This window comes from Bos grunniens, chromosome 11 (assembly GCF_055505025.1).
Source record: "Bos grunniens cultivar Pamir isolate PY7600 chromosome 11, Bosgru_T2T1.0, whole genome shotgun sequence".
Taxonomy (NCBI): Eukaryota; Metazoa; Chordata; class Mammalia; order Artiodactyla; family Bovidae; genus Bos; species Bos grunniens.
Genome location: NC_141175.1, coordinates 34,206,970 through 34,234,551, shown reverse-complemented (window position 1 = coordinate 34,234,551; position 27,582 = coordinate 34,206,970). Strand labels below are relative to the sequence as shown.

Genomic DNA, 27,582 nt, shown 5'->3' with positions numbered 1-27,582 from the left:
TTTACATTATTTCATTAAGAAAAAATTAAAACACACAGCAAATTTGAATGAATTTTACCCACCGTATACCTACCACCTAGATTCTACTCACTAACATTATCTATCCACAATTCTCCTTTTAAAAATGTGGTAAAATGCACATAAAATTTACCATTTTGATAGTTTTAAGCTGTACACTGTTAAGTATGTGCCTGTTGTCCATAGACTGTAGAACATTTTCATCTTGCAAAACTTAAACAACTTACCAACACTCCCCTTCCCACAGTTCCTGACAAATGTGTTGTGTTAGTCACTCAGTCTTGTCGATTCTTTGTGACTCCGTGGACTATAGCCCACCAGACTCCTCTCCTCCATGGAATTCTCCAGGCAAGAGTACTGAGTGGGTTGCCTTTCCCTTCTCCAGGGGTTCTTCACTATTCTACCTTGAATTTCTTTGTCTTACCTCATATAAGTGGCATCATGCAGTGTTTGTCTTTTTATGACTGGCTTATTTCATTTAGCATAATGTCCTCAAGGTTCATCGTGTTACAGCATGTTTCAGAATTTCCATTTTAAGGCTGAGTAATTGCATTGTATGTGTATACCACAGTTTAAAATCCATTCATTTGTTGATGGACAGTTGGTTTGTTTCCGCCTTTTAGCTATTTTGTAATACTGCTGTGAACATGAGTATACACAGATCTCTTTGAGATCCTGCATTTGATTGTTCTGGATATATAACCACAAGTGATATTGCCAGATCATAGAATAATTCTGTATTTAGTCTTTTGAGAGGAACCACCATACTGTTTTCCATAGCCGCTGCACCATCTTACATTCCCATTAGCAAAGCACAAGAGTTCAGATTTCTCGACATCCTTGCGAACAGTTGTTATTTCCTGTTGTGTGTGTGTGTGTTTTTTCATACCAGCCATCTTAGTGGGTGTGATGACTTCTTATTGTGATTTTGACTTGCATTTCCCTAATGATTAGTGATTATTTTTATATGCTTCTTGGCCATTAGTATATCTTCTTTGGAGGAATGTTTTATTCAGGTCCTTTGCCCATTTTTAATTTGTTTTTTCTATTGAGTTGTAGGAGTTCTTTATATACTGAATACTAACGCCTTACGATTTGCCAGCTATTTTCTCCCATTCTGAAGAGTGCCTTTCAGTGTTGATTGTCTCCCTAGATACAGAAGAGTTTTAAGTTTTGATGTCGTTCACCTTCCCTGTGTTTGTTGGCTGTGCTTTTGATGTCCACATTGCTTTTCTTTGATGGTGGCATAGACGATTATTTGGCTACTTAGCAATCTATTTTATTACTTATTGGAATTTAGGTAATTTTTAGCTTCATGATATTACAAACATGGCTTTCTAGTAAATATTGTTGTTCATATTTATGTACTTGTAAGAATATAATCTTCAAATTAATTTTTGTATCTGGGAATTGTCAGGACAAAGGTGTAGCCAGCCAAGCCTAGAGAGTGCCGTATTATTCTTGAAGAGTTGTTCCTTTTTACAGCACTGGCTGACAGTGCCTCCTCCCTACACCCTGTCCCATGCTGAACTTTCAGTCCTTTTCATCTTTGCCTATTTAGTGGGTGAAAAAAATATGGTTTTGATTTCAATTTCTATATTTAGAGTTGTATGGCTGTGGTTGAACATCTTTTTAGGTATTTACTAACCACGTGTATTTCTGTTTCTCTAAACTGTCTTCATTGCCAGTTTTTTTTCTTTGAATTGGTGTTTTTCTCCTTGATTTATAACATCTTCCTCTGTATATGGTGTGTTTCCCAATTTTTTCAACTAGTTTTCCTTTGAGTTCAGTTCAGTCACTCAAATCATGTCTGACTCTTTGCGACCCCGTGGACTGCAGCACACCGGGCTTCCCTGTCCATCACCGACTCCCGGAGTTTACTCACCTTCATGTCCACTGAGTCGGTGATGCCATCCAACCATCTCATCCTCTGTCGTGCCCTTCTCCTCCTGCCTTCAATCTTTCCCAGCATCAGAGGCTTTTCCAATGAGTCAACTCTTCACATCAGGTGGCCAAAGTAGAGTGTTAGCCTCCCAGGGTCAGTCAGTGACCGTGTTACAAACCAATGATGCTTCAGTGTCAGTCCTTCCAATGGAGATTCAGGACTGATTTCCTTTAGGATTGATCGGTTGGATCTCCTTGCAGTCCAAGGGACTCTCAAGAGTGTTCTCCAGCACCACAGTTCAAAAGCATCAATTCTTCGGTGCTCAGCTTTCTTTATGGTCCAACTCTCACATCCATACATGACTACTGGAAAAACCAAAGCTTTGACTAGATGGACCTTTGTTGGCAAAGTAATGTCTCTGCTTTTTAATATGCTGTCTAGGTTGGTCATAACTTTAGACTCTGCTTATAGGTTTGTGTGTGTGCTTGTGTGTGCATGTGTGTACAGGCAGTACCAAGTTTTTCATTTTATATAATGTAAGCCCATTTGGTAAGATTTTTTTCTCATATTGTTCTGGGTTTTGTGTCATTCTTTGAAAAGCATACTTAACAAAAGCAGAATCCATAAAAGACAAGATTTTACCACATAAAAATGAGAAAACCTTTCTGGATCAGAATAATACTTGTACATGATAGAAAATATGGGGAGGGTAAAAAGGAAAAAAGAAATTACCCACAGTCCAGTGGCAGTTACCATTGATATTTCAGCTTAATTTTTTTCCATTTTTTTCCCCTACTTAACCTCGTTTCAGTTTGTGGAGAGTCATTGGTTTGTAACTTGGTCACTGACCTTGGGGGGATAACACTCCACTCATTGATTGTGGAGGAATGGAGATCTGCCTCTTATTTCTTGCTTGAACTCTAGCACAGTTCACTAGACCTCCTTTTGAGTAGTAAGGAGTTAGGAAGGGCAGAAGCTAGAGCAGGGAGTGTTGGTGTTAGAAGGTCATCATGGTGAGAGTCAGACATCTGTTTATATAAAAGTGACTACAAGTTACAGTTTCTTTCTCCTTTATTGTACAACTTTCCTTCACTATTTAGTAAAGTTCTCGTTTCATAGTGCCTCTGGGTTTTTTTTTCTTTTACACTGTGCAAAGGCAGAAAAAGGGTATTTTAATCCTTTGAACCAGAGCTTTATTTATTTATTTTGTTTTGTGTGTGTGTGTGTGTGTGTTTTGTTGTTATACCTGGTGGCTTGTGGGATCTTAGTTCTCTGACCAGGGATTGAACCTGTGCTCTGGTAGTGAAAGCACCAAGTTCTTGCCATTGAACCACTAGGGAATTTTATTATTTTAGTTTTTCTGATGTATGATTTTATTGTATAACAGTAAGAAAATGTTTGAACTCTTCGTGCATACTAAGTCACTTCAGTTGTGTCCAACTGTTTGCAATCCTTTGGACTGTAGCCCGCCAGGGTCTCTGTCCATGGAATTCTCCAGGCAACACCGGAGTGGGTTGCTATCTCCTCCTGCAGGGGGATCTACCCAACCCAGAGATCAAACCTGATTCTCCTACATTGGCAGGTGAGTTCTTTACCACTAGTGCCACCTGGGAAACCCTGAACTCCTTATGGTTTTTGTAATTAATGATGTTTCCTAATAAATAAGCAATTTTTCTAACAGTTCCATTAGTGAATGGGAGAAAAAGAACTTTTGAAGAGTTTGATATATCTTTGAATTCACCCTTACTGGCTTTATTATTCATATACTTCTATTTCTGTCTTATAATCATAAATGAGAGCTGTAGTAGATGGAAGGTTGGGATAAGAGATGCACCCTAACTTTAATCAGGATCTATGATTGCTATCCAAATTCCATTTTTTAGTGAATGGTTTAGGCCACTTCATTTTATTGGACATTTTTTTGAAGGATGGCCTAACAACCCTAGAATTTGGAACTTGCTTTTTAGCTGAGATACAGTCCTTTTACTGAAATTCTTCTGTGATAGTAATACATTATATTTGCAGAGTGATACTACCCGCATTGGTTTCCTCCTCTGGTTCCTTATTCTTTGTTGGCTGAACCCTGTATGAAATTTTGTTTCTCCAATGTGGACAAGAGTTGGGCAAATTAGAAATATAAACAAAGGAAAATTATACATCTTGAGCTGATAGAAGTATTTTAAGGAAATGTCTCAATATGCAGGTCCTTTAATTTTTTGTTAGGGATTCATTATTTATTTTTGTGAACTGTGGACACTTTTAACTAATTTCCCCTTTTTTCCCCTTGATTATCTGGCTAGCAGTGTGCCTTGTGGAAAGTTTAAAAACAAAAGTGTAAAGAGACATATTCTTAGTCGTTTCAGGGTCAAAGTTCCCCTTTGGAATTTAATGAAAGCTGTGGTTCTTCTCTTCAGAAAAAGATACAGACACTAAATACTATACAAGACTCCAAAGGAGTTCATGTAATCCTGAAGCCAACTTGTGTTCTATCGGCCTAGACTGTAAGTTAATAACTCTGATCTAAGATAATACTATCAACATTTTGACATTAGCTGAAATCTTATGTTGTAACAAGTTTTGCTTGTAGTTTTTGTATATCATTAGCACTTCCTAATCATCAAAAGCTCTGGTTAAAGAAATCTTTGATGATGACATACCATTGTTTTCAATGTAGAAATAATTTATTGATTTCCTCCCTGGTGGCTCAGTCAGTAAAGAACCTGCCTGCATTGCAGGAGACCTGGGTTCAATCTCTGGGATAGGAAGATCCCCTGGAAGAGGAAATGGCAACCCACTCCAGTATTCTTGCCTGGAGAATTTCATGGATGGAGGAGTCTGGTGGGCTACAGTCAGGGATCACAAAGAGTCAGACATGACTGAGTGACTAACACTTTCACTATGTTTCAAGTATTGTCTAATTGGAGGGCCATAAAGATAAAACAGCTTGTGGTTTCTGCTTTGCTCTTGAACTAAAGATCTCTTTATGAGGAGAGTTAAATTGATTCACTTTATTATCTTAATGTTGGAAGTTAAGATGGTTTATTTTTACCATTGTTACAAATAGTACTACAGGGATCACCTTTGTGCCTAGCTCTCCTGTATATTTCTGTTGTTGCTTTTGTAATCGTTAGAAGAAAAGTTGCTGGGTAAGAGGATGTCCGCCTTTGGAAGGCCCTTAAAGTTACATGTTCACTAAATTGCTTTCCAGAAAGGTATGTCAGTTTACTTTCTCAGGTATGTAATGTGTTAGTGCCTTTCTTACTTAACCCTTGAAGGGTTGATTATTACCAGTTTTGGAAATTTTTGCTGTTTTGTTAGATGACAGATAAACTTTCAGACATAGAAAGGAGTAGGAAGTTACGTCAGGTACAGAGAGCTGCACTGTGAGAGGTGGGACGTCGGCATTGTGAGTGTTGCAGGACATTGGAAGACTCTGTTACAGTTTATTTCTTACACAGCTAGCACTCTGTATTAAACCCACTCTTGTTACCAGTTTCTCAAGATAGAGGCTGACGGGAGTCTCTAAAAATGACTTAATACAGGGTGGTTAACAGATTAAGCTGTGGTCTGTGTGACAGCAGCAGGTTCTAAGACCATATATTCATTTCGCTCCAATTCCATCTATTCTGGATTTCCTTCACCCTTGGCCAGACTTCAGCTAATCTGAGATCCTTGCCTGGTAGGGTGACCCAGACTATCGTTCCTGAAGGGGCTGAACCCCTGTTTGCCTTTCTCTTATCATGCCTTTGCCTTGTGCTGCTGTTGCCTGTTATTACCACCCTTGTAAGCATTGAAAACCACCTAACTAGTAATGTTAGTTGCCCCAACATTATAACTCCTTTTTTTTTGCCTCTTAGTCCATCAGCATGAGGAGCCCAAAGTGACTGACAGTTGTTAACTTCAGATTCAAAGTCCTCTGATTAAAAATGTTGGCCCATGGGAATAAAGATCTCTGATTTTAGCAGAGCCTAAAGTTGCAGGAATGGGAAACAGATTCTTTTTTTTTGCTCACTAGGGTTCTAGGAACAATCCTATTTCTGTTCATACCACTGGATTGTACTTTCAGGATGCACTTACTGCAGTGTACCCTAAAAGGCTTACTGTGTCTTGGTCGCATAGCATATGTGATATGAGTGCTCAGTGCCCGTGGTTAAATTTTCCTCAATGTAAGCACGAGTCATGTGGTCTGAGGTAGTCTTATACCCCGTGTTGTTACAACTAGGTACTTTTGGATAATGGTGCTGGCTGAGGCACTGAAGGCAGGGAGGGCAGACTTATCAGAATCATTGTCAGTGCCAGTGAGGGCAGATTGCTGCCTTTTGAGGGTGGAGGATGCCCAGTGTTGTCAAGTTGCCATCCAGTGTTTAGCTCATCTCTTTGAGCGGTTGTACCAAATTGGAGGCTCAGGGTTTGCCTTTGCTGATGACTAGTTTTGGATACCCAGCAGCAGCAGAAGCTAAGCTATGCAGTTTTGAGAGAAGAAGGCTGTACTGACTCCCCAGCAGTTGGTTTGGAATTGCTAACTCTGGTAAGAATGCTTATTCCCCTGCTGTTCTGAACTGGGCTGCTGTGCTGCTGTTTGGGCTCCCTTTGGGTAAGAGAAGTTCCTGAGGCAGAGAAGTGGAGAGACTCATGGAACCTTGAGATAGGCCACTATCAGCATGAAGTGGAATGGACAGTCAGTGTTAAGTGGGAACTGCCTACAGCAAATGAGGCCGAGTTCATCCGTGGGCTGAAGAGATATGATACAGGGCAGCAGTTGTTTCTCCTGGATACTAATGCAAAAGAAGGGAAGCAGTTATCTAGTCCATCATTAGGAGACTGGTTAAATAAGTTGTGGTATATCCACATAGTGGAATATAATGCAGCTGTAAGGGAAAAAAAGCTTTCAATATACCATAAGGACCTTCAAGATACATTCAATGAAAAAGGTCATGTATTGAATATTATATATAACTTGTTGCCTTTTGTTTGTAAAAGTGAGAAAATTTTTTTTGCTTGTTTATGGTTGCTTTGATGCTAGTAAGTATCTGAGGAGGAGAGGATGGGTGAGAATGGGAGGGAGATGGGACATGGGGGAGGAGCTAGGAAAGAATGGGAAAGAAAGAAAGATGAGAGATGAAACATTTTCTTTAATGCTTGTTTAAAAAATGTTACCTGGTTTTTGTTTGTTTTGTAAGTGAAACCTCTTACAAATGATGAAATGTTTATTATTAGTTTGAATTTTATTTTCCATGTGACTTTATAAACTAAAACTTCTCATGGCCTTTGAACTAATCAAATACATATTAAATATTCCCATGCCTGGCAACTTGTCACTCGTTTGTCAGCTTGAATGTTGGGTGGTCATTGATCCTGACTACTCAGCTCTCTCTCTTCCCATTAAAATTGTCTCATTAAACTCATCGCCCTGTTTTATTTTATTGCACTTAACTACTATCTGAAAATTAAAAAAATTACTGTACTTATCACTTTTATTTTGTTCATTGTATTTATCACTATCTGAAAAAATTTTTTTTTTTGCTTACGTATTTATTGTGTGTTTCTACCATTAGAATACTAACTTCTGGGGACTTCCTGCTGGCCCAGTGGTTAAAACTCCATGCTTCCAATACTGGGCATGGGTTTGATCCCTGGTCAAGGAACTAAAGTTCCTGTATGCCACATGACCAACCCCCCACCCCAAAAAAAGGAATACTCACTTCCTTAAAAGTAAGGACTTGCTGTATATTGTCCAACATTTTTTGGCATCCCATTTTTATTTTTGTTTGTGTATACATGGATGTGATATCTTTTACCCTAAAGATTTATTTACTTATCAAGCAGAGAACTTACATCTTTTCTTCTCACTTGCCCTGCCTACCATCCCCAACCCTCTTTATTGGGTATCAGTTCACTGCCTCTTGCTTTGGTCATTTTAGGTATTAAAACAGTTTCATGTTCAGGTATGAGTAAGTTGAGTTCTCTGGTTGGTAAGTTGAGTTCTCTGGTTACTTGTGTAACCACCACCCTAATCAAGGTATAAAATATTTCTGTTCATTTCCCTTTGTGGATTTGACAAAGCTTGTTAGTTGATACTTCAGTGTTTTATTATTTTGTCGTTTACTCTGCATTTGAAATACTGCATAATTTTTATAGGAAGAATTAATGTTCTTTACCTTTGTTTCCATAGTTCTTTATAGATGTTATCAGTGTTTCATCTCTTGTATTGTAAATGTCCATCTCTCTTTTCCCCTACTCAATCTATACCCTAGCAGTGAACTACAGGGCTTGATTCTTACTCATTTTTGTATATCCAGTTTTTGGCACTTAAGAAGCACTTAGTAAATGTTTGTTAAGAGTTAGTGTTAGGAGTAGTGTGGATGTATAACTGATTGAGAGACTGTATAGCTTAATGCTTAAGAGCAAGGAAACTTGTCTTCCATCAGATCAGATCAGATAGATCAGTCGCTCAGTTGTGTCCGACTCTTTGTGACTCCATGAATCGCAGCACGCCAGGCCTCCCTGTCCATCACCAACTCCCAGAGTTCACTGAGACTCACGTCCATCGAGTCAGTGATGCCATCCAGCCATCTCATCCTCTGTCATTCCCCTTCTCCTCCTGCCCCCAGTCCCTCCCAGCATCAGAGTCTTTTCCAATGAGTCAACTCTTTGCATGAGATGGCCAAAGTACTGGAGTTCCAGCTTTAGCATCATTCCTTCCAAAGAAATCCCAGGGCTGATCTCCTTGCAGTCCAAGGGACTCTCAAGAGCCTTGTCCAACACCACAGTTCAAAAGCATCAATTCTTCGGCGCTTAGCCTTCTTCACAGTCCAACTCTCACATCCATACATGACCACAGGAAAAACCAGAGCCTTAACTAGACGGACCTTTGTTGGCAAAGTAATGTCTCTGCTTTTGAATATGCTATCTAGGTTGGTCATAACTTTCCTTCCAAGGAGTAAGCGGCTTTTAATTTCATGGCTGCAGTCACCATCTGTAGTGATTTTGGAGCCCCGAAAAATAAAGTCTGACACTGTTTCCACTGTTTCCCCATCTATTTCCCATGAAGTGGTGGGACCGGATGCCATGATCTTTGTTTTCTGAATGTTGAGCTTGAAGCCAACTTTTTCACTCTCCACTTTCACTTTCATCAAGAGGCTTTTGAGTTCCTCTTCACTTTCTGCCATAAGGGTGGTGTCATCTGCATATCTGAGGTTGATATTTCTCCCGGCAATCTTGATTCCAGCTTGTGTTTCTTCCAGTCCAGCGTTTCTCATGATGTACTCTGGGTATAAGTTAAACAAACAGGGTGACAATATACAGCCTTGACGAACTCCTTTTCCTGTTTGGAACCAGTCTGTTGTTCCATGTCCAGTTCTAATTGTTGCTTCCTGAGCTGCATACAGATTTCTCAAGAGGCAGATCAGGTGGTCTGGTATTCCCATCTCTTTCAGAATTTTCCACAGTTGATTGTGATCCACACAGTCAAAGGCTTTGGCATAGTCAATAAAGCAGAAATAGATGTTTTTCTGGAACTCTCTTGCTTTTTCCATGATCCAGCGGATGTTGGCAATTTGATCTCTGGTTCCTCTGCCTTTTCTAAAACCAGCTTGACCATCAGGAAGTTCACGGTTCACATATTGCTGAAGCCTGGCTTGGAGAATTTTGAGCATTACTTTACTAGCGTGTGAGATGAGTACAATTGTGTGGTAGTTTGAGCATTCTTTGGCATTGCAGCCCTTGTGAAGCCTAAACCAGTGGGCAAGACAGATGATTTAAGATGCAGTTATAATAAATACAGTGTGATAAACACTGCAGGTGTGTATGGAGTCCTTAGTCCATCTACTTCTTTACTTGCAGATTCTCACATCCAGCTAATACAAGGATATAAAATTTATACTTTTCAATATTCAAGAATTATATAAACAGGTCCTATATTTGGGTTTGATTCTCACCTAATTAAAAGCAGTATTTGGAAGCTATGGGAGGATGAAAATGTCCAAGGAGAGTAGAAACTGGGGATAAGAGAATTTTGAGAAAGATCAACTTTGTGGAGAACGAAAAGTTGCTAGTGGAGAGATAGGAGGGAAGCAAGGAGAGTCTGGTGTCAAAGAAGCTGAACAGAGGAGTGCATCTCAGGACAGAGTGATCAACAGATACTGTTCAGTAGGCAGGTAAGATGTTTGGCTCTATCAGCTGTTCCTTCTGCCTTAATTCCATATTTCCATATTATCTGTTCAGCTCATGAACTCATAGTGTTTGTATAGTGAGTTTGGTAGGTGAGGAATACTGCATCCTCTGACTTCATTTGTTTCTGAGTGTCACATTGTAAATAGCACAGGTTTGGGAAAAGAGAAATTTGTCAAACTCTCCGAAGCATTTGCCTCTCAAATTGGCATGGGAAGAGTTGGTATGGCTAAGGGATGCCTCTGTTCCTTACTTATCCTGTTCAGTGGAACTTGTTCAGGTCCATTTGACAAAACAGTTATTCCTTGATTCCATGTTTTCCTTCACTGTTTAAGAAGAGTTGCTTTAACTCCTTGTTGCTACTCCTGGACCTCCCATTCAGTGCTAAACCTCCTCAAGCTTGATTTCTTCCCTCGTGATTAAATGGAATCTGAACTTGTAAAGCTGAGAACTTCTTGTTGCTAAATACAGAAGACTTTGAAGTTGCCATCTCAACCTCTAGGGGGGTTTTGACATTGCTGATCACTTTATCCTTTTTAAAATGCTTCTGTCTTTTCTGAGGCAATGTATTCTTCTGTATTCCTTCCTATTTCTTTGGCTACTCCTTTGTTTATTTGCTAGTTTTTCTTCTCTGACCCTTTATCATTGGCTCTTACCACTTCTCATTCTGCATGTTTCCTGGTGGACTTCATCCACTACTGTGACATTAAATTAAAGCTTTTGGATAGTGAATAAGCCACAGGGCACTGATGTAAATCTGTAAAGATTAGCATGTTTTCATATGTATATTTTAAATGTAAAGTAAAATTTTCTAGATAACACAAAATTCAGGCTCTACATATCTGCTCCTATTTGTAATGAACTCAGAAATGCAGCAGTAATTGAAATACTGCTTTTAATTAGGTGAGAATCAAACCCAAATTTAGGACCTGTTTATATAATTCTTGAATATTGAAAAGTACAAATTTTATATCCTTGTATTAGCTGGATGTGAGAATCTGCAAGTAAAGAAGTAGATGGACTAAGTACACTTTAAAAAACAAATTTATACTTTAATTCTGTGTAGTGTTGATTTTAATTCTTCTCAACAGTTACTCAGTTTGTTATAAAATAGTTTCTAAAAATTGTTTTGTAAGTTCATGAACAATTCCAATAGAATGATTTTTTGTTTGATAAACACTGCCCTCCTGTGGTTAAAGTAAACTAAATGTTTTGTGAAACAAGCAGTCTTTCCAATTAAAATTAATTCGTGGTAAAATAATGTAATAGTAATAGCTCTACAGTAATAGTATTGTAGTGATAATGTAATGGAGTATGGTATTTTTGCTAACAAATAGACGTGGGCATTTTATTTTCCTCTTCATCTTTCCCATTTGGGTTTCTCTAGTGTGTCTGTACATTTTTCTGTTTATGTACATTTTCTTATTAAAAATTAAGGGAATTAAAAGTTAAATGCAAATATTGAAAAATATTAAGCTATTGAAGGGAGAATAAACATAGGTGTGCTTAAAGAAATCAAAAGAAAAGACTAATGAGCTATAATATGTGAAACCAATAAAAGCCTCCATGGAAAAACAACAGTAATGAAAAGATGAAGAATAAACTGGAAAAAGTATTTGCAGTAAATGTGACAATAGAAGTTTTAATATATTTAATATGAAAATGAGAGCTCATACAAATGGTATATACACAAGGGATAGTGGTTGTGAATAACCAGTTTATAGGTTAAATGAGAAAACACAGTAATTAAAGTGTAAAATATATTAAAATTCATAATGGCATTACATAAAATTGTATTCATAATATTCCTAATGGTATGTCAAAGAAAAAAGCCATACTCACCAGTCACTGTTGGCGTATACTAGAAAAACTAGCTAATTATTCTGATAATAAATAGAAGGATAGATTCAAACAGTTATCCTGCTTTTTTCTATATGAGTTGTCGTCCTGATTCATCTTGACGTCTCAGAAAAGAGACCATAGCTATCCTGTGTATTCTCGTGTGTGTGTGTGTGGCGGGGGTGGCGTGGAGGGGGCAGAGTAAACAACACTGTGATGTTCTTTCGGTAAAATAAAATCTGGATCTGTGCAGCCCTCTAGGTAATTCTAATTTTCAGGAAATATGTTCAGAGTACATACAGTTAGCAAAATACAGAATGTGGGAAATTATAGTTTTCTTGTTTGTTTGGTTTTTTTTTTTCAGTAAATAAATTGGAAGATAAAAAGGGAGAAATCCATAGATAAACATAGTTTTCTCTTCCCCATGAAAATTGAGGACATTGTCTAAATAATTTGATAATTAAGGAACTATAGTTACATTCTGAGGAGTAAAGTGGTATTTTTTATTTTTAAAAATAGTCTTTATCCTTTTTTTTTTTTTCAGTCCTTATCCTTTTTAAGAAATCTATAGTAAGTATTTTTGGATGAAATGTTGAGATTTGTTTCAGGATAATCCACTTTGTATGCTTCCCACCCACATACAAGGATCCACCTGCAATCCACCAGGAGACCCTGGTTTGATTCCTGGGTTGGGAAGATTGTTGGAGAAGGGATAGCCTACCCCCTCCAATATTCTTGGGCGTGGCTGCAGGTATGGCTGAAACAAAATAAGCCATGTGTTGACAATTGTTGATTGTAGTGTTCTCTCTGAATTTGTGTATGTTTTAAAATGGTCATACTTAAAAGTTAATGAAGTGAAGTGCGTGCATACTCAGTCGTGTCCAACTTTGCAACCCCTGTGGACTGTAGCACACCAGGCTCCTTTGTCCATGGAATTTTCCAGGCAAGAATACTGGAGTGGTGCCATTTTCCTACTCCACAGGATCTTCCCAACCCAGGGATGGAACCTGCATCTCTTGTGTGTCTTATGCACTGGCAAGCAGATTCTTTACCAACAGTGCCGCTGGGAAGCCCCCCAACTCCCCCCTCCAAAAAAAGTTAATAGAGTCCTTGTATTTAATTTATCAACATTTCTTTTTTTCCATCAGACTAAATAATATATAGTTCTAAATATTGAGAAAATTTAGCATAAATTTCTAAATTAAGATTAATTTAAAATGCTTAGTAAGGTATTGGTCATAAACTTTTATTTTTTTAAAGGAAAGTAAACATCTCTTAAGCAGTTTTAACTAATTGGCTTCCTCTATTTTATTTCATTAAAAAACAGTACACCTAGAAAATCAATGAAAATAATTTTCATTAAGAAAGAACACAGACTGTATGACACAGGGAACCCAAAGCTGGTGCTCTGTGACAACCTAGAGGGGTGGGGTGGGGAGGGAAGTGGGAGGGAGGTTGAAGAGTGAGGAGACATATGTATACTTATGGCTAATTTGTGTTGATGTATGGAAGAAACCATCACAATAAAGTAATTATCCTCCAATTAAAAATAAAATTAAAAAAAAAACACAGAAATTTCACGTCTCCATTTCCAGTAGCTTAATGTCTTATCAGCATATTAAGTATTTATATATAAATAGTAAAGTTCAACCATATTAAAGTAATTCCTTGCTCTGGATAATAAATTAGAAAATACTTTTATTATTACCATTACCATGGATAATATAAAAGTTTTAAATTCTAAATAGAGTTCGTTTCATTCTGATAGTGGATTAATTGTTACCTTTCAGTTAAGATTTGATATTCCAAAGAAATTTTTATTAATTTCCACTTCATAGCTCCTTGGACAGAAAGCCGCTGGTTCACATGAACAGTAGGGCAACCACATCCTCCAGTTTGCTCATCACTACTTTCTGGTAGAGTTGGGATTTGGACTCTGATATTCTGCCTCATTATGATTAATTAACCAAAGTATTCTTACATATGAATGGGGCTTATTCTGTGATATTTTACCCTTGCTTTTCTTGCAGAATAGCTTACTATTTTGTCTTTTTTTCATTTGAATATTTATAATGTAAATATTAATAGAACATATAAGTGACTTTATAGGGAGTGAAGTCTTGGGATTTAACTTAATGTTGCTTCGTATTTTTGTAAAGTTTAGTTCTTGCCTAATGTTTAGTATTATTGGCAGTCTAGGGCATTGAAATAAGCCAGACAGAGAAAGACAAATATTGCATCATCTCATTTATATATGAAATCCAAAAAAGTTGAACTCATAGGAACAGAGTGTAGATGAATGGTTACCAGGGGTTGAGTGGTAGAGGAAATTGGGCTATATTGGTCAGAGGATACAAATTAGCAGTTTTAAGATAAATGCGTTCTGGGGTATAATGTTCAGCATGGTTACTGTGATTAACAATACTGTATTATAAACTTGAAATTTGCTTAGAGAACATATCTGAAATGTTCTTACCACACACCCAAAAAGGTGCCTATGTGAGACAGTGAATGTGTTAAGTTAGCCTTAATGTGTGGCAGTCATTTAACAATATATACATGTATCAAGTCATCACATTGTACACCTTAACTTACACAGTGTGTTGTCAGTTATATTTCAGTAAAGGTAGGGGGAAAATCTGGCTAAAGTAATAAAATTGTGTGTCTGTAGGGATGGTGTTGCTTGTGAGTGTCTGAGTGTATTTTAGAGTGGTCAGGAATATCTCTGAAGAAGTGAAGTGAGGGAGAGAGTCCATGAATTCCTGAGGAAAAGTATTGTAAGAGGAGGGAGCAAGAACAGAGGCCCTGAATTAGGAATGAACTGGTTATGTTTGAGAAAGGGCAAGAGGGTAATCTGAGAAAAGTGAGATGAGAGTTTCATGTAGAATTTCTTAGACTCTATTAGGAATTCAGATTTGTTTTGATTTTAATATTTTAAAAAGTGACGGGTTGAAAATCAGAGGAATATGTAATTTAAGTTTTAGGAAGATTACTTAACTGTCATGTGAATAGACTGATGAGTCATTTAGGCTGGTGTAGAAGAAATTGCGGTTTTACATTGTTGAAATTTGCTGTTTCATATTGGAATACATTCTTAAATGTAGTTATGTTATACATCATTTTAATGCACATTTTTCATTTTTTAGCTAATACTTATTACTTGCTGTTTATTTTATGTTGGACTATAGAAATGATGCTAAACAAAAAGCAAATTTAAGTGATTTTTTATTTGAGTTTAAAATGAGTCATAAAGTAGTGGAGAACGACTTGCAGCATCAACAATAACATCTGGCCCAGGAACTGCTAGCTAATATACAGTGCAGAGGTGCTTCAAGAAGTTTTGCAAAGGAGGTAAGAGCCTTGAAGATGAGCACAGTGGCTGGCCATTGGAAGTTAACAACGACCAGTTGAGTGCAGTCACGAAAGCTGATCCTGTGAAAACTACAGTAGAAGTTGACCATTCTATGGTCATTTGGCATTTGAAGCAAATTGGAAAGGTGAAAAAAGTTGATAAGTGAGTGCCTCATGAGCTGACTGCAAATCAGAAAAACCATCATTTTGAAATGTTGTCTTCTCTTACTGTACAACGAACCATTTCTCAATCAGATAGCGATGTGCGACGAAAAGTGGATTTTATGACAACTGGTGACAACCAGCTCAGTTGTTGGGCCAAGAAGCTCCAAAGCACTTCCCAAAGTCAAATTTTCATCAAAAAAAGGTGGTCACTATTTGGTGGTCTGCTGCCCATTTGATCCCCTAATAGCTTTCTGAATCCTGGTAAAACCATTACATATGCTCATTAAATAGATGAGATGAACCGAAAACTGCAGTGCCTGCAGTTGGCAACGGTCAATAGAAAGGGCCCAGTTCTTTTCCTCGACAATGTCCATCCTCATATTGCTCAACCAACACTTCAAAAGTTGAACGAATTGGGCTATGAAGTTTTCCTCGTCCAGCATTATTCACCTGACCCCTCGCCGACCGACTACCAGTTCTTCAAGCATCTTGACAACTTTTTGCAGGCAAAATGCTTCCACAACCAGCAGGAGGCAGAAAAGTCTTTCCAAGAGTTCCTCGAATCCTGAAGCATGGATTTATGCTACAGGAATAATAAACTTACTTCTTGTTGACAAAAATGTGTTGATTGTAATGGTTCCTGTTTTGCTTAATAAAGATGTGTTTGAGTTATGATTTAAAATTCGTGGCTGAAACTGCAGTTACTTTTGTACCAACCTAATAGTTAGATATGGCTTTGGCTGCATATCCTCTTGAGAAATCTGTAGGCAGGTCAGGAAGCAACAGTTAGAACTGGACATGGAACAACAGACTGGTTCCAAGTAGGAAAAGGAGTATGTCAAGGCTGTATATTGTCACCCTGCTTATTTAACTTATACGCACAGTACATCATGAGAAACGCTGGACTGGATGAAGCACAAGCTGGGATCAAGATTGCCGGGAGAAATATCAATAACCTCAGATATGCAATGACACCACCCTTATGGCAGAAAGTGAAGAAGAACTAAACAGCCTCTTGATGAAAGTGAAAGACAAGAGTGGAAAAGTTGGCTTAAAGCTCAACATTCAGAAAACGAAGATCATGGTATCCGGTCCCATCACTTCATGGGAAATAGATGGGGAAACGGTGGAAACAGTGGCTGACTTTACACCGTTCTTAGGGTGTGTCCTTGTCTGTATGGTTCAGAATGACTTGTCTTCTTCATTTTCAAGACAGGGTTAAGGAAGGGCCAAAGAGGGATGTGTCCCTGACTTTTGAAAATCTGAGTTGTTGAAGTCACTCTGCCCCACATTGTGTTGTCTGGTACTTGGATTCCACACCTAGATTTAAGTGTGTGTTTTCTTTTCATCTGTAGCTATATAATATTCACTTGTGTAAATATACTGGTTTTCTTAATATCTTTTTATTAGATAAGAAACCTTTAAACTTTTTTCTTTATTGAGTAACAATGAATATTTTCTTATATTATCAATAGTTTAAAGTTGAATGTTGAATAAAGTTGAATTTGTACACTGGATTATGTGTACATATCCATTTCATGGTGTTGTTTTATTATTGCCATGTTTTTGCTGTCCAAAGTAGCAGGGAAAAAACCATTGAAATGTGACTTTTTTTTTTGCATTTGATCGTTTGTGAAATCAAGCATTCTTTGTTGTTTCTTCCATAAATTTTTATTATAGGATATTGAATGTGTACATAAAAGTCAACAGTAATATAATGAATATTTTTGTACCATCTTATAGTTTCTATAATTATTGACTTATAGCCTGCCTTGCAATACTTAATCTCTATCTAAATTTTCTCCTTATAACTTTGAAGCAAATCTCCAACATCATATAATTTTATCTGTAAGTATTTCAGTATGCAAATGTTACTTTATGTTTTCTGTTCAGTTGTTTTAATTATTTTATGAGCTATCTGTGTCCATGATGTATTTTTCTCCATTTTTAGTAACTTTATATGATTTTAATATATAGATAGTAAATACAGGTCCAGTTTTCTGTTATAGGCCTTAAGTTGGATAAAGGTAGTAAGTTAAATTCGGGGCATGTTAATTTTGAGATAAAACATACAAGGTTGATGTTTAAAAGCAGTTATAAACAGACTGTGCTGCTGATTTTCATTTATCAAAATGGGAGTGATTGATGAAGTCTTGGGAATGGATGATTTTATTCAGGGAGAGTTGGAGTGAAAAGGAAAAGCTCTAAAATGATGCTTGTGAAATATTTAGGGGGTGGCCATAGAAAAAGACTGGAGAAGGAAATGGCAACCCACTCCAGTATTCTTGCCTGGGAAATGTGTTGGACAGAGAAGCCTGGCAGGCTACGTGGTCCATAGAATCTCAAGTCAGACATGGTCTAGCAACTGAAGAACAACGAAAAGACTACGGAGAAACATATTGGAAAAAAAGAGTCTGGAGAGAGCAGTATCTTAAGAGGGAAAGGTTAATAACATCTGATGTAGCAGAGAGGTCATGGAAGATGTAAACAAGTTTATTTGTTGGATTTTATGGTTAAGCAAATGAGGAAAGAGATGCAGACACAGGACACAGTGCGCTGGAAGCTGCAAGGTAGACCTGAGTTTGAATTATGACTCCCACTTACCTTGCTGCATTATGTTTGGAAATTTGCTTAGCTATTAGCAAATTTACGATTTGTTATCTATAACAATAGATAACTATCCTGAGGGTTAGTTATCCCACTTCTTAAATGGGAGTAATGATGCTTCCCTTTTAAGGTTGCTGAGACATTTAACTGAGAGAATGATTAGCACTTGTTTGTGTCTTCTTTATAAATGATAGTTGCTGATATCACATCTTGATACCTTAGTGGCTGATCTGAGATATCTGACTTCAAGTGATATCTATTACATAAATCTTGTATCTATTGTTTGTGATACAGTTGCTGTGCTAATTGATAACTCCTTTGATAGTATAATGTAGATTGGTTCAATTTTAGCTTTCACTTTCATCCACTAATTGCCAAGGGTTCCAGGTTTAGAATGGAAAATGATTCAGGTAAAGAGTTTCTGCCTAAAATTTGTATAAAAAGAAAAGGAGGAGTACAAAATTGACTTATAAGAAAGCAATTTAAAGCAAGTCTGTTAGTGGAAAATATCCTTCATTTTCCTTTAAGAATGTCTTAATTTCTTCTTCATTCTTAGAGGATATTTTTGCTGGACAGGAGTGTTTTAATTACAGTCCTTATCTTTCAGCACTCAAAAATGTACTTCACTGTTTCTGCCTTTCATGGTTTCTGATGAGAAACCCACTTGAGTCACTTGAATTGTTGTTCTCCTAAGTGAAATACTGTTTATCCTTGGCTGCTTTCAAGATTTTAAAATTTTCTTTGGTTTTCAGTAATTTGGTTGTGATATATCTGGGTATAGATTTCCTTGAATTTTGTTGTTTGAGATTCATTGGTTCTCCTGAAATTGTAGGTGTGTATCTGTCACCAAATTTGCTAAGCTTTTGCTGCTATTCCTTTACATTATGTTTTGTGCATGCTACTCTTTATTTTCTCATTTTGGGACTCTAGTGACATGCCCATTGACTCTGTTCATCTGTTTTTTTGTTTTCTCCCCCTGTAACTTTTCTGTTTGTCAAATTGAATAGTTTCTGTTGCTCAATCTTCAGGTTCACTGACTCTCTTCCCCTGTTACCTCCATTCTGCAGTTGAGCCCCTCTAGAGAATTTTGGATTTTACTTTGGATTGTAGTTTTTAGTCTTTTATTTTAATTTTGTTTTCTACACCACACAGGTACACACACAATGGTATAATCAACCTTACTTCTTTGCTAATACTTCTGTTTTTTTCCCCCCAAGAATAGTCTTCTCGCTTCTTTTTTTTTTCCTCTTCTTGCAGCATGGTTATAATAGCTGCCTTAAAATCTTTACCTGAAAATTCCAGCATTTGTGTCATCTCAAGTTTGTTGTCTGTAGGTTGTCTTTTCCTTTGTTGAGTTACTGAGATTTTTCTTCATATGTCAAGTGATTTGGGTTTGTGTATTAGACATTTTTTTCCTTTTGTGACATTTCTGTTGCAGTAAAACTTTGATACTGTCTCATTTGAGTCCTATGGAGAATGTTGTTGGTACTTTATTTTGAGGGATTGGGGGTGCTTTTTAAGCAGGCATTTGGCCTTTTAGGTTCAGGTCCCAAGTTTCGGCCTATCTTCTGTGCACTAAAATTCTAGTGTCTAGTTTTTAAAACTTGTTTCTATCTGTCCTGCATGTGCACCACTGAGTGCTAACTTTGGGAACCGGATAGTGTGTTTAGGGTTGTGTCCACATATGCTTAGTTCTTGGGTGACCCCAGGAGTGTTTGTTGAACTTCTTGGTGTCACTTTTTGAGTTCCTTTCTCTTTGCAAGTTTCCTGACACTTTCTGGCTCCTAGAGAACTTTCTTCCTAGTCCTATGGCTAAATAACTCATGTTTTCATCTCAGCGTTTTGCTACACACTTCCACAGCTGCATCTGCCTTTGATGCCAAGCGACAGGATGGTAGAAAAAGGATATAAACCTTAGGAATTCCCACCACATTCATAGGATTGGACGGAACCCGCTTTCTTGAAGTTTTAGGTCCTTGTCCAGCCACTGCTGGTATCATCACTGCCACAGCTGCTGCCTTTGAATTGCTTGGGAGCGGGGTCTGAGAGAAAGGGAAAAAACCAAGAGGATCTTCCTCCCCTTTTGGGGCCCCCTTGACTGCTTTTCAGACAGAAAAAGGGAAGACTTCTTTTGAAGCCATTTCTGTCTGCACTTACTGTGCAGTTCTGATTTGGGGCTGCTTTGAAGTCTGGACTGAGTGATCCTAGGGGAAATAAAACCAGGAAACTCACTGCTGGGTTAGTAGTACTTCTGGTTTTGGTTTCCTCCTCAAAACCAACTGCTTCCATTTTCAGAGTCCTCAGAAAACTAGCTGCTCTGTGTACTCTGTCCAGGTTTTTAATCATATTCAAGAGGAGAGACAGGATAAACTTTGCTTGTATCCTCTTTACCAGAACACAGATACTGTTTAATTTCATTATATTGTTCATTTATTTTGGTTAGGAAATTACTGAGCATCCAAAATGTACTAGACTTTGTTTGGAAATGTTAAGGTGGATACTCCTTAAGCTATTTCCAGTAAATCTACAAGTAGTTATGTTATGTGGTGTTGGAGGCAGAAAGTAAGCATAATTTCATATTATGCATTCATAATAATTAGTAATCTTTTTTGACTTATTTCTGCTTTGGGATTTGATGTATGGTTTGTGACTGAAGAAAAGAATGTCCTATTTAAAGAATGTCCATTAATTTTTCATTTATTATCCCAAAATTTAAGGGATGAAAGGTCTCTGGATTTGTATGTGCTGGATGAAATTAATACATAGCTATAATAAGAATAAGAAATATAGTTTACATGCATAATTATAAGAATTTAAGTAAATAATTTGTTACTATATACTTGTTTCTCAGGTCTTAGAAAAATATCCCAATACACCCATGAGTCATAAAGAAATTCTTCAAGTTATCCAGAGAGAAGGACTAAAAGAAATCAGGTGAGTTATTTAAGTGTTATTTGTAATAATTATAATACTCGATTAGAATATTTTGTAGTATATAGCAGTCTTCAAAGATTATTTAGTAATAATTGCTTTATTAATTTATGATTTGTTGAATTCAGATCTTCGGAGTTTTCAGTCATAGCACAGGTAAAAAACCAAAAGTAAGTTAGAAAAAATTTCTTATAAGATAGCTATTGCCACACCCATGCACTTTAATTCTTAGGAGGCCTGGAGCCATTTTCATCCACATCTTTTGATGTAATAAGCTTGATCATTAGCAAATAAAAAATACTCTAAACAGTTCAGAGAATGGTAGATGTAGTCTAGGAAAAAATAACCTTGGCCAAAAAGAATTGTGGAAAAAATATATAAAGCAGTATGTGTTTTAAGTAATAGTCTTATGTTCAAATAAAACAGCCAGGGTCAATTATTATAGGACCAAAGATAAAACACACTTTAATTTTTAAGAGCTTTATTATATTACAACAGGACATAATGGTCACTGTTCATAGTCAAGACCCTCTGTCATCAAGAAATATTAAAGTTATGTTCAATATACTTTATATGTTAAGGCAGAAATCTGGGTGTCTACATTAGAGACATTTTCATTAAGAGAAAGAGGTTGCTGTGCTACTAGTTGTTCTCAGTCAGGGGTGAAATTTGTGTAACAGCCATAGGGAAAGTGTTCAGAATTTTGGGGGACCATGACTAGATTTTGATTATCACCATGACTAGAAAGGAGGGAGCACTGTGGTGATAACGGGAATAGAACAAGGGTGCTAAATGTCTTCCATGCACATTGTGCTGGACAGCCCTTCTCAGGGAAGAATTGCTCAGCTCAGACGCCAGTGGTGTTGCTATTGAGAAATAGTGAGCTATACTGGAATATTTGTAGATGGATTGTATATTTTTTGATGAATAGCCATTGCACGTTTGAGATTTTTTAATTTTTATTTTCTTTAACATGAAATTCCAGATTTTTTAAGTTGGCTCTTTTTTAGTAATACAGTTAAAAACTTTGATATGTGGCCAAATGTCAGTAGGTTGGGGACAAATTAGCTTGCTCTGTTAATACTAAATATGAAGTAAAAGTTTATCTCTGTATAATTAATATGTCCTAAAAAATATGTGATCATTTGTAAATTAAACCATTAAAATGTGTGAAGAATGAGTCTTAAACATATTTCTTGTAAATTATTAAAAGATTAATCACTCTTAATTTATCAATGACATTATTCAAAATTTTTATTTGAGTTTGGCTAGACTTACTAGAGTAAAGCATAATCTTCTAATCCTAGATATCTGTATAGGCTACAGGAGAAAATGATAGTGATTTTAGTTACTTTGAGGAACAAATTATGCTAAGGCATTTTAATATCTTTTTTGTGACACAATAGAATTTTCTAGAATAGGAATAAGCAAGAGATTTCAATTCTTTTCATAAAATTAGACTTTTGATACACACTGAGGAAATAGACCAGGAAACCTGTATAAAGAGATCAAACTCTTAACAATGCCCTAGGTCTAAATGACAATTGCAGGATCATCCATCTCTAACATAGTAAGGCTCTGTGGCTGTAAACTTGTCATTATTATTTCTAGAGAGTAGGCAGGAACAGTGAATAAGAAAGAATACTAAATAAGAACAGAAGGGAGAAAAAAGGAAGAACTTAAAAAATGTAGCAAGATGGTGGAGTCATCAAAAATAGCTTCTGGCTTCACTCAGTGACAACTTACAAATAGCTGTTCTTGATTAAGCTATTGTGGTAATACAGTTATGTGACCACAAAGCAGTACTTTTTAAGTCTCCAGTGACTTCCATTTTGTTACCTTACAGAACTTATAGTTTTGCCTGTCTTACCACTCAGCATTATTTAACACAGATGACTGCTATTAATACTTCCTTCTTGAAATGTTTCCTTACTTGAAGTGTCCACAGATATTCTAATTTTCTTTCTTCCTCTGTGAACTTTTCCTCTCAGTTCTTTTGCTCATTATCTTCTCTCCAACTCAAGTGCAATTTTGTCCATTCCCATAACTTTGTCGGGGGTTGGGGGGGTCACTTTTGTTAGTTCCCAGTTTTGTAGGGATGGGCATTCCCACCTAGCCTTTGTACATGCTGACCCCTTTACTTAGTTAACTCTTATTTTTTTGGGGTGTCAACTTGAGTATGTCTTTTTCAGAGATCTTTGACTTCCTGATCTATTAATAGATCACATTTTCCATTTTTAGTTTCTTAATAGTGTTCTGTGTTCTTTTTTCATAGGACTTAAGATTTGAAATTGCATATTGTTTTGGTCTTAAAATCATGTATCTTCTCTATAGCTTACATTAAGCTAGTAGCTCCATGAAGGCAGGACATAATCTCCATCCACTTGGCATTCTCCTTCCCCTCCCCCTTTCCCCCCAGGCTTGGCACGTAGTAGACATTGCTCACCTACTTGTTAATGAGTATATGAAGTATCAGTGATTGGAAGGTCATATTCACAAGTAGATATAGCCTACCTTCTTGCTGCATGACGTGTCACATGGTAGTCTTACAATCTTTAGACCTTTAGGTAGGTTATGAGATGAAATAGATACTTTGCTTATTGAAGCTGTGCTCCTTTTTAGTTTTACTTTCATTCCTTAATCCTTAATACAAGCTTTTCCACTTTTTCCATTTTCTCTGTTCCTCCTATTTTGAAGAATCTTGCTTAATTTTAGTTATTTCCTACTATATTGTTTCATTTTAAAATATGTTAAAATGGAAGCTGCTCCAATGTCTGTCAGCAAATGAATGGATAAATAAAATGTGGTATATACAGTCTGTGGAATATTGTTCAGCCTTAAGGAGTGAGATTCTGATATATGCTACATAGATGAACCTTAAAAACACACTAAGTAAGTATATGTATAATTGAATCACTGTACTGTATACATGGAAAGTAACACAACATTGTAAATCAACTATAATACAACAAAAATTTTAAAAAAGAATATGAAAGAGAATGTGTATATAGATAGATACCTATGTATTTTAAAAAACACATGGTGAGTGAAATAAGCAGACAGAAAAAGGCAAATATTGTACAGTTCCACTGACATGAGATACCTAGAATAGGCAAACTCAGAGAGACAGGAGATGGCATAGAGGTTACCAGCGGCTGAGAGTAGGGAGAATAGGGACTTACTGTTTAATTGGTACAGAGTTTCTCTCTGGGATGATGAAAAAGTCCTAGAGGTGGATAGTGGTAATGGTTGCACAACATTGCAAATCCGCTTAATGCCACTGAATAGTACACTTAAAATGGTTAAAATGGTAACTTGTATATTATGTATATATTTTGCCAGAACCAGTCAACAAAAAGAAGTATTAAAAATGAAGTGATTGGCTCCTGGTTGAGGAAGATTGTAGTCCCTTTGAGAAGTTAGGTGGTAAGATTGAAAATCATTTACCCAAAGTATGGAATTTTGAATGAATTAATTAGAAACATGTACAGTATTCTTAGAATATTATAACATTTGAATTAAAAGCTCCTTATAACTATAAAGCATACCAGCATTTTAAAAAACAGAGAAAAAGAAGGTCCATGAATTTTCCCCCTCACAATAACTTATGATTTCAGGCATTCCATTATGTTTGTTTGCTTTTAATTCCTAAGTGAATCCCTTTTAAAGATAGAGTTTCCCAAGGAAGTCCCAGGGAAGAAAGAAGATATGGATTTTGTTGTTTCAGGTGAAAAGAACATTTTGGAGTGTTCTAAAAGTAGCTTAGTTCTGTTGAGAACAGATAAGAAGATGTGAAAAGAGTTGGAATAACCTTTGGGAAGAAGAAAAGATAAAAATTATTTTAAAAAGAAGAATTTGGAACTTTTAGGTTGTAACAGTTATTGGTAATTTAGATAGATGCTCTGTGATATTTGGTCATATGTTTAAAAAAAAGTTTCTGTACTGTTTGCCAATAAATAGTTATTTCAGAAAATTATAAATGGCTTTTAAAAATTTGTTGTGACTTCTCACTTCCTTGTTAAATTTTTCATGCCTAAAATACAGCCTAATTGTTTTTTCTCTTAACTTACATAGGAATGATAACTGGGCAATAGTTCCCTAGTCTTGAGCTCTTTGACACAGAATTGCTTGTTCCAAAGTTGAAGTTCTGTCAGAACCTTTACAAAAAATTCTGTAAGCTTTTAATCATTTATTTTTACCTATATCGTTTCCTTTTTACAGTTAGTATTGTTCACTGGGTAAAGATTTTATTTATTGGGTTGACTTGGTTGAAAAACCCCCATTCTCACTTTAGCTGATGGGTTATTGATTCTAGATCATGCTATACATTTAGGTGACTCTAAATATTGAAAGGATAGCTATTTTTGTTTTCCTCTCAAGACACTGCAAATGAAATCAAGGATTCGGAGAGACATGTATCCATTTGAGAGACATGATACCATTTGACTACTTTAGTTTCTAAGAGAAATTATTCAGGGTTTTATTTTATCTTGAACCAGTTTAACTTGTATAGCAAATGGCTGTCCTTAGCCATCAGTATTTAAAATAGTCTTTCAAACACTTAACATGTTTCCTTTTTGTCTGATGATGTAGATTTTCCAGTTTACAGGAAGGCTAACTCAGTACTCCCCTCCCCTCTATTCCTCTTTTCTCCTCACTTGAGTCATTACTTCTTCCTGTGATTGCAAAGTATCCCATCAGGCATGCATACAAACCCCAGAGGTAATTCAAACTCCAGCCTCCTGAATATACTCACACAGCTTCTTGGAGCTGTTTCTGGGACTTGGGGCATTCTTTAAAATCTTTTAAAATTAGGTGTGTGAAAGATCCCTATCTTTGAGTTATAGTTCTGTAGTTCTCAGGGTCCAGTCAGCAGACGGAAGCTACCAACACATGGTTTAACAGGGAAGTTACGAAGTTAACTGGTGATTAACTGATCAATATTAACTAGTAACCAAGAATTAACTATTAAAAGGTAAAGATAACGTAGAAGAATACAGTAATTACAGACTTGGGAAGCAACTGTAGGACTAAGGCAGTGTGCCCTAGGAAAGAATAACTTTCATGTTCCCAGATTCAGCTCTCCATGGAGAAGATGGGGCTCTGGTTCAGTGGATGACAGAGTTCACTGGTGCCATAGCCTGAGGTGGCACATCGGAAGCCACCTTCTGGGTACTAAAAGAACTTGCTGGAAAGCCTCCTGCTGGGTGTTCAGCTGGGGAGCCAGCTGAGCCATCAGCAGAATTTTCTGGGGAGGTACCCTTAGGCTTTCTGCTGAACATTGCTGAAGGGTGAGCCACTATGGAGTGTCCCTCATATTGTTGGGTGCTGCAAGCTCAAGAAGAAGCAGGCTAGAGTACACTAAAACCAGAAAGGAGAGACCCCATTGTTTCTTTTTGCAGTGTCCTCCCAGCACTCTACTGACAAAATTTAACACTGAGCCAGCTGGCAAAGGAGAAATGTTTCTAGAATCCAACTTCATTATCACAGAGAAGGGCAAAGAAGGTTGGATTTGGAGCTAAAACTCAATAAATCGATAACTGGCACAGAAAGCGTCAGTAATTTTTCATGAGTAACAGGTCATTGACTGGTCCCATGTACCACTTTTGTTTAGTTGATTTCCTTCCATCTGTACCCCAGCTAAACTGGTACAGTGCTGTTGACTGTTTAGGATCTGAAATTTCTTATCTGTACTCAAGACACTAAGCCATCATTTATCCTCATCTCTTATGAAAGAATCTTGAAATCTTTCAAAGTCAACTGAGATATTACCTCCACAAAGCTGGTGCCTTTTTCCTCTTCAGTTCAACATATCTTCCTCTCTCAATATTTTTCTTTTTTAAAGAAGATTTGGCATGCAGGATCTTAGTTCTCGATCAGGGATCAAACCTCGAGGAAAGTCTCCTGTTTTGTTCCTGATGTTGGTGATTTTTATTTTCCCTTTTGTCTTTGTCAGTCTTGCTAGAGATATGTTAATTTTTTTGGTTTTTTTTTTTTTTTAAGCGACCAGAGTTTTGTTTCTTTGCTTTTTCTCTATTGTTTTGTCATTGTTTTTCCATTAAAAAAATCATTTTATGACTATGATGAGGATATGGTCTCTGTTGGGATTTTAAATGTTCCATACATGCTTGAAAAGCCTGTGTATATGTTTTCTCCTGGTTTGGGGGTAGAAAGTGAAGTTGCTCAGTTGTGTCCGACTCTTTGCTACCCAATGGACTATAGCCCACCAGGCTCCTCTGTCCATGGGATTTTCCAGGCAAGAATACTGGAGTGGGTCGCCATTTCCTTCTCCAGGGGATCTTCCCAAACCGGGGATTGAACCCAGGTCTCTCGTTTTGCAGGCAGATGCTTTAACCTCTGAGCCAGCAGGGAAGTGGTTACATCTCATACATGGACTTCCCCACCAGACAATGTTATTATTTGCTTTCTGGCCCTAAAGAGCTGAAAGACTATTTTTATCCAGATGTTTACCATTTCATGTGCTCTTCATTCTTCCCTTAAGTTCCACATTTCCCTCCAGTATCATCCTCCCTTCAGCCTGAAGCACTTCCTTTTCAGTATTTCTTTAAGAACTGCTCTGCTGGTGATGAATTCTTAGTTTTCCTTCATTTGAGAAT

General features: G+C 36.9%; 1 protein-coding gene across 3 annotated transcripts in view; it reads left to right on the top strand.

Moving 5' to 3' along the window:
- ASXL2 (ASXL transcriptional regulator 2) overlaps nucleotides 1-27,582 on the top strand; it is a 109,325-nt gene that overhangs the window by 18,917 nt on the left and 62,826 nt on the right. For 2 of the 3 annotated variants that reach the window (XM_086325923.1, XM_086325919.1), the window contains exon 2: nucleotides 20,886-20,968. The exons of the other annotated variant lie outside the window; for it this stretch is intronic. In XM_086325923.1, the coding sequence (XP_086182049.1) occupies nucleotides 20,886-20,968 (83 nt within the window). The remainder of the gene's footprint in view (nucleotides 1-20,885; nucleotides 20,969-27,582) is intronic. 3 annotated transcript variants of the gene reach the window in all.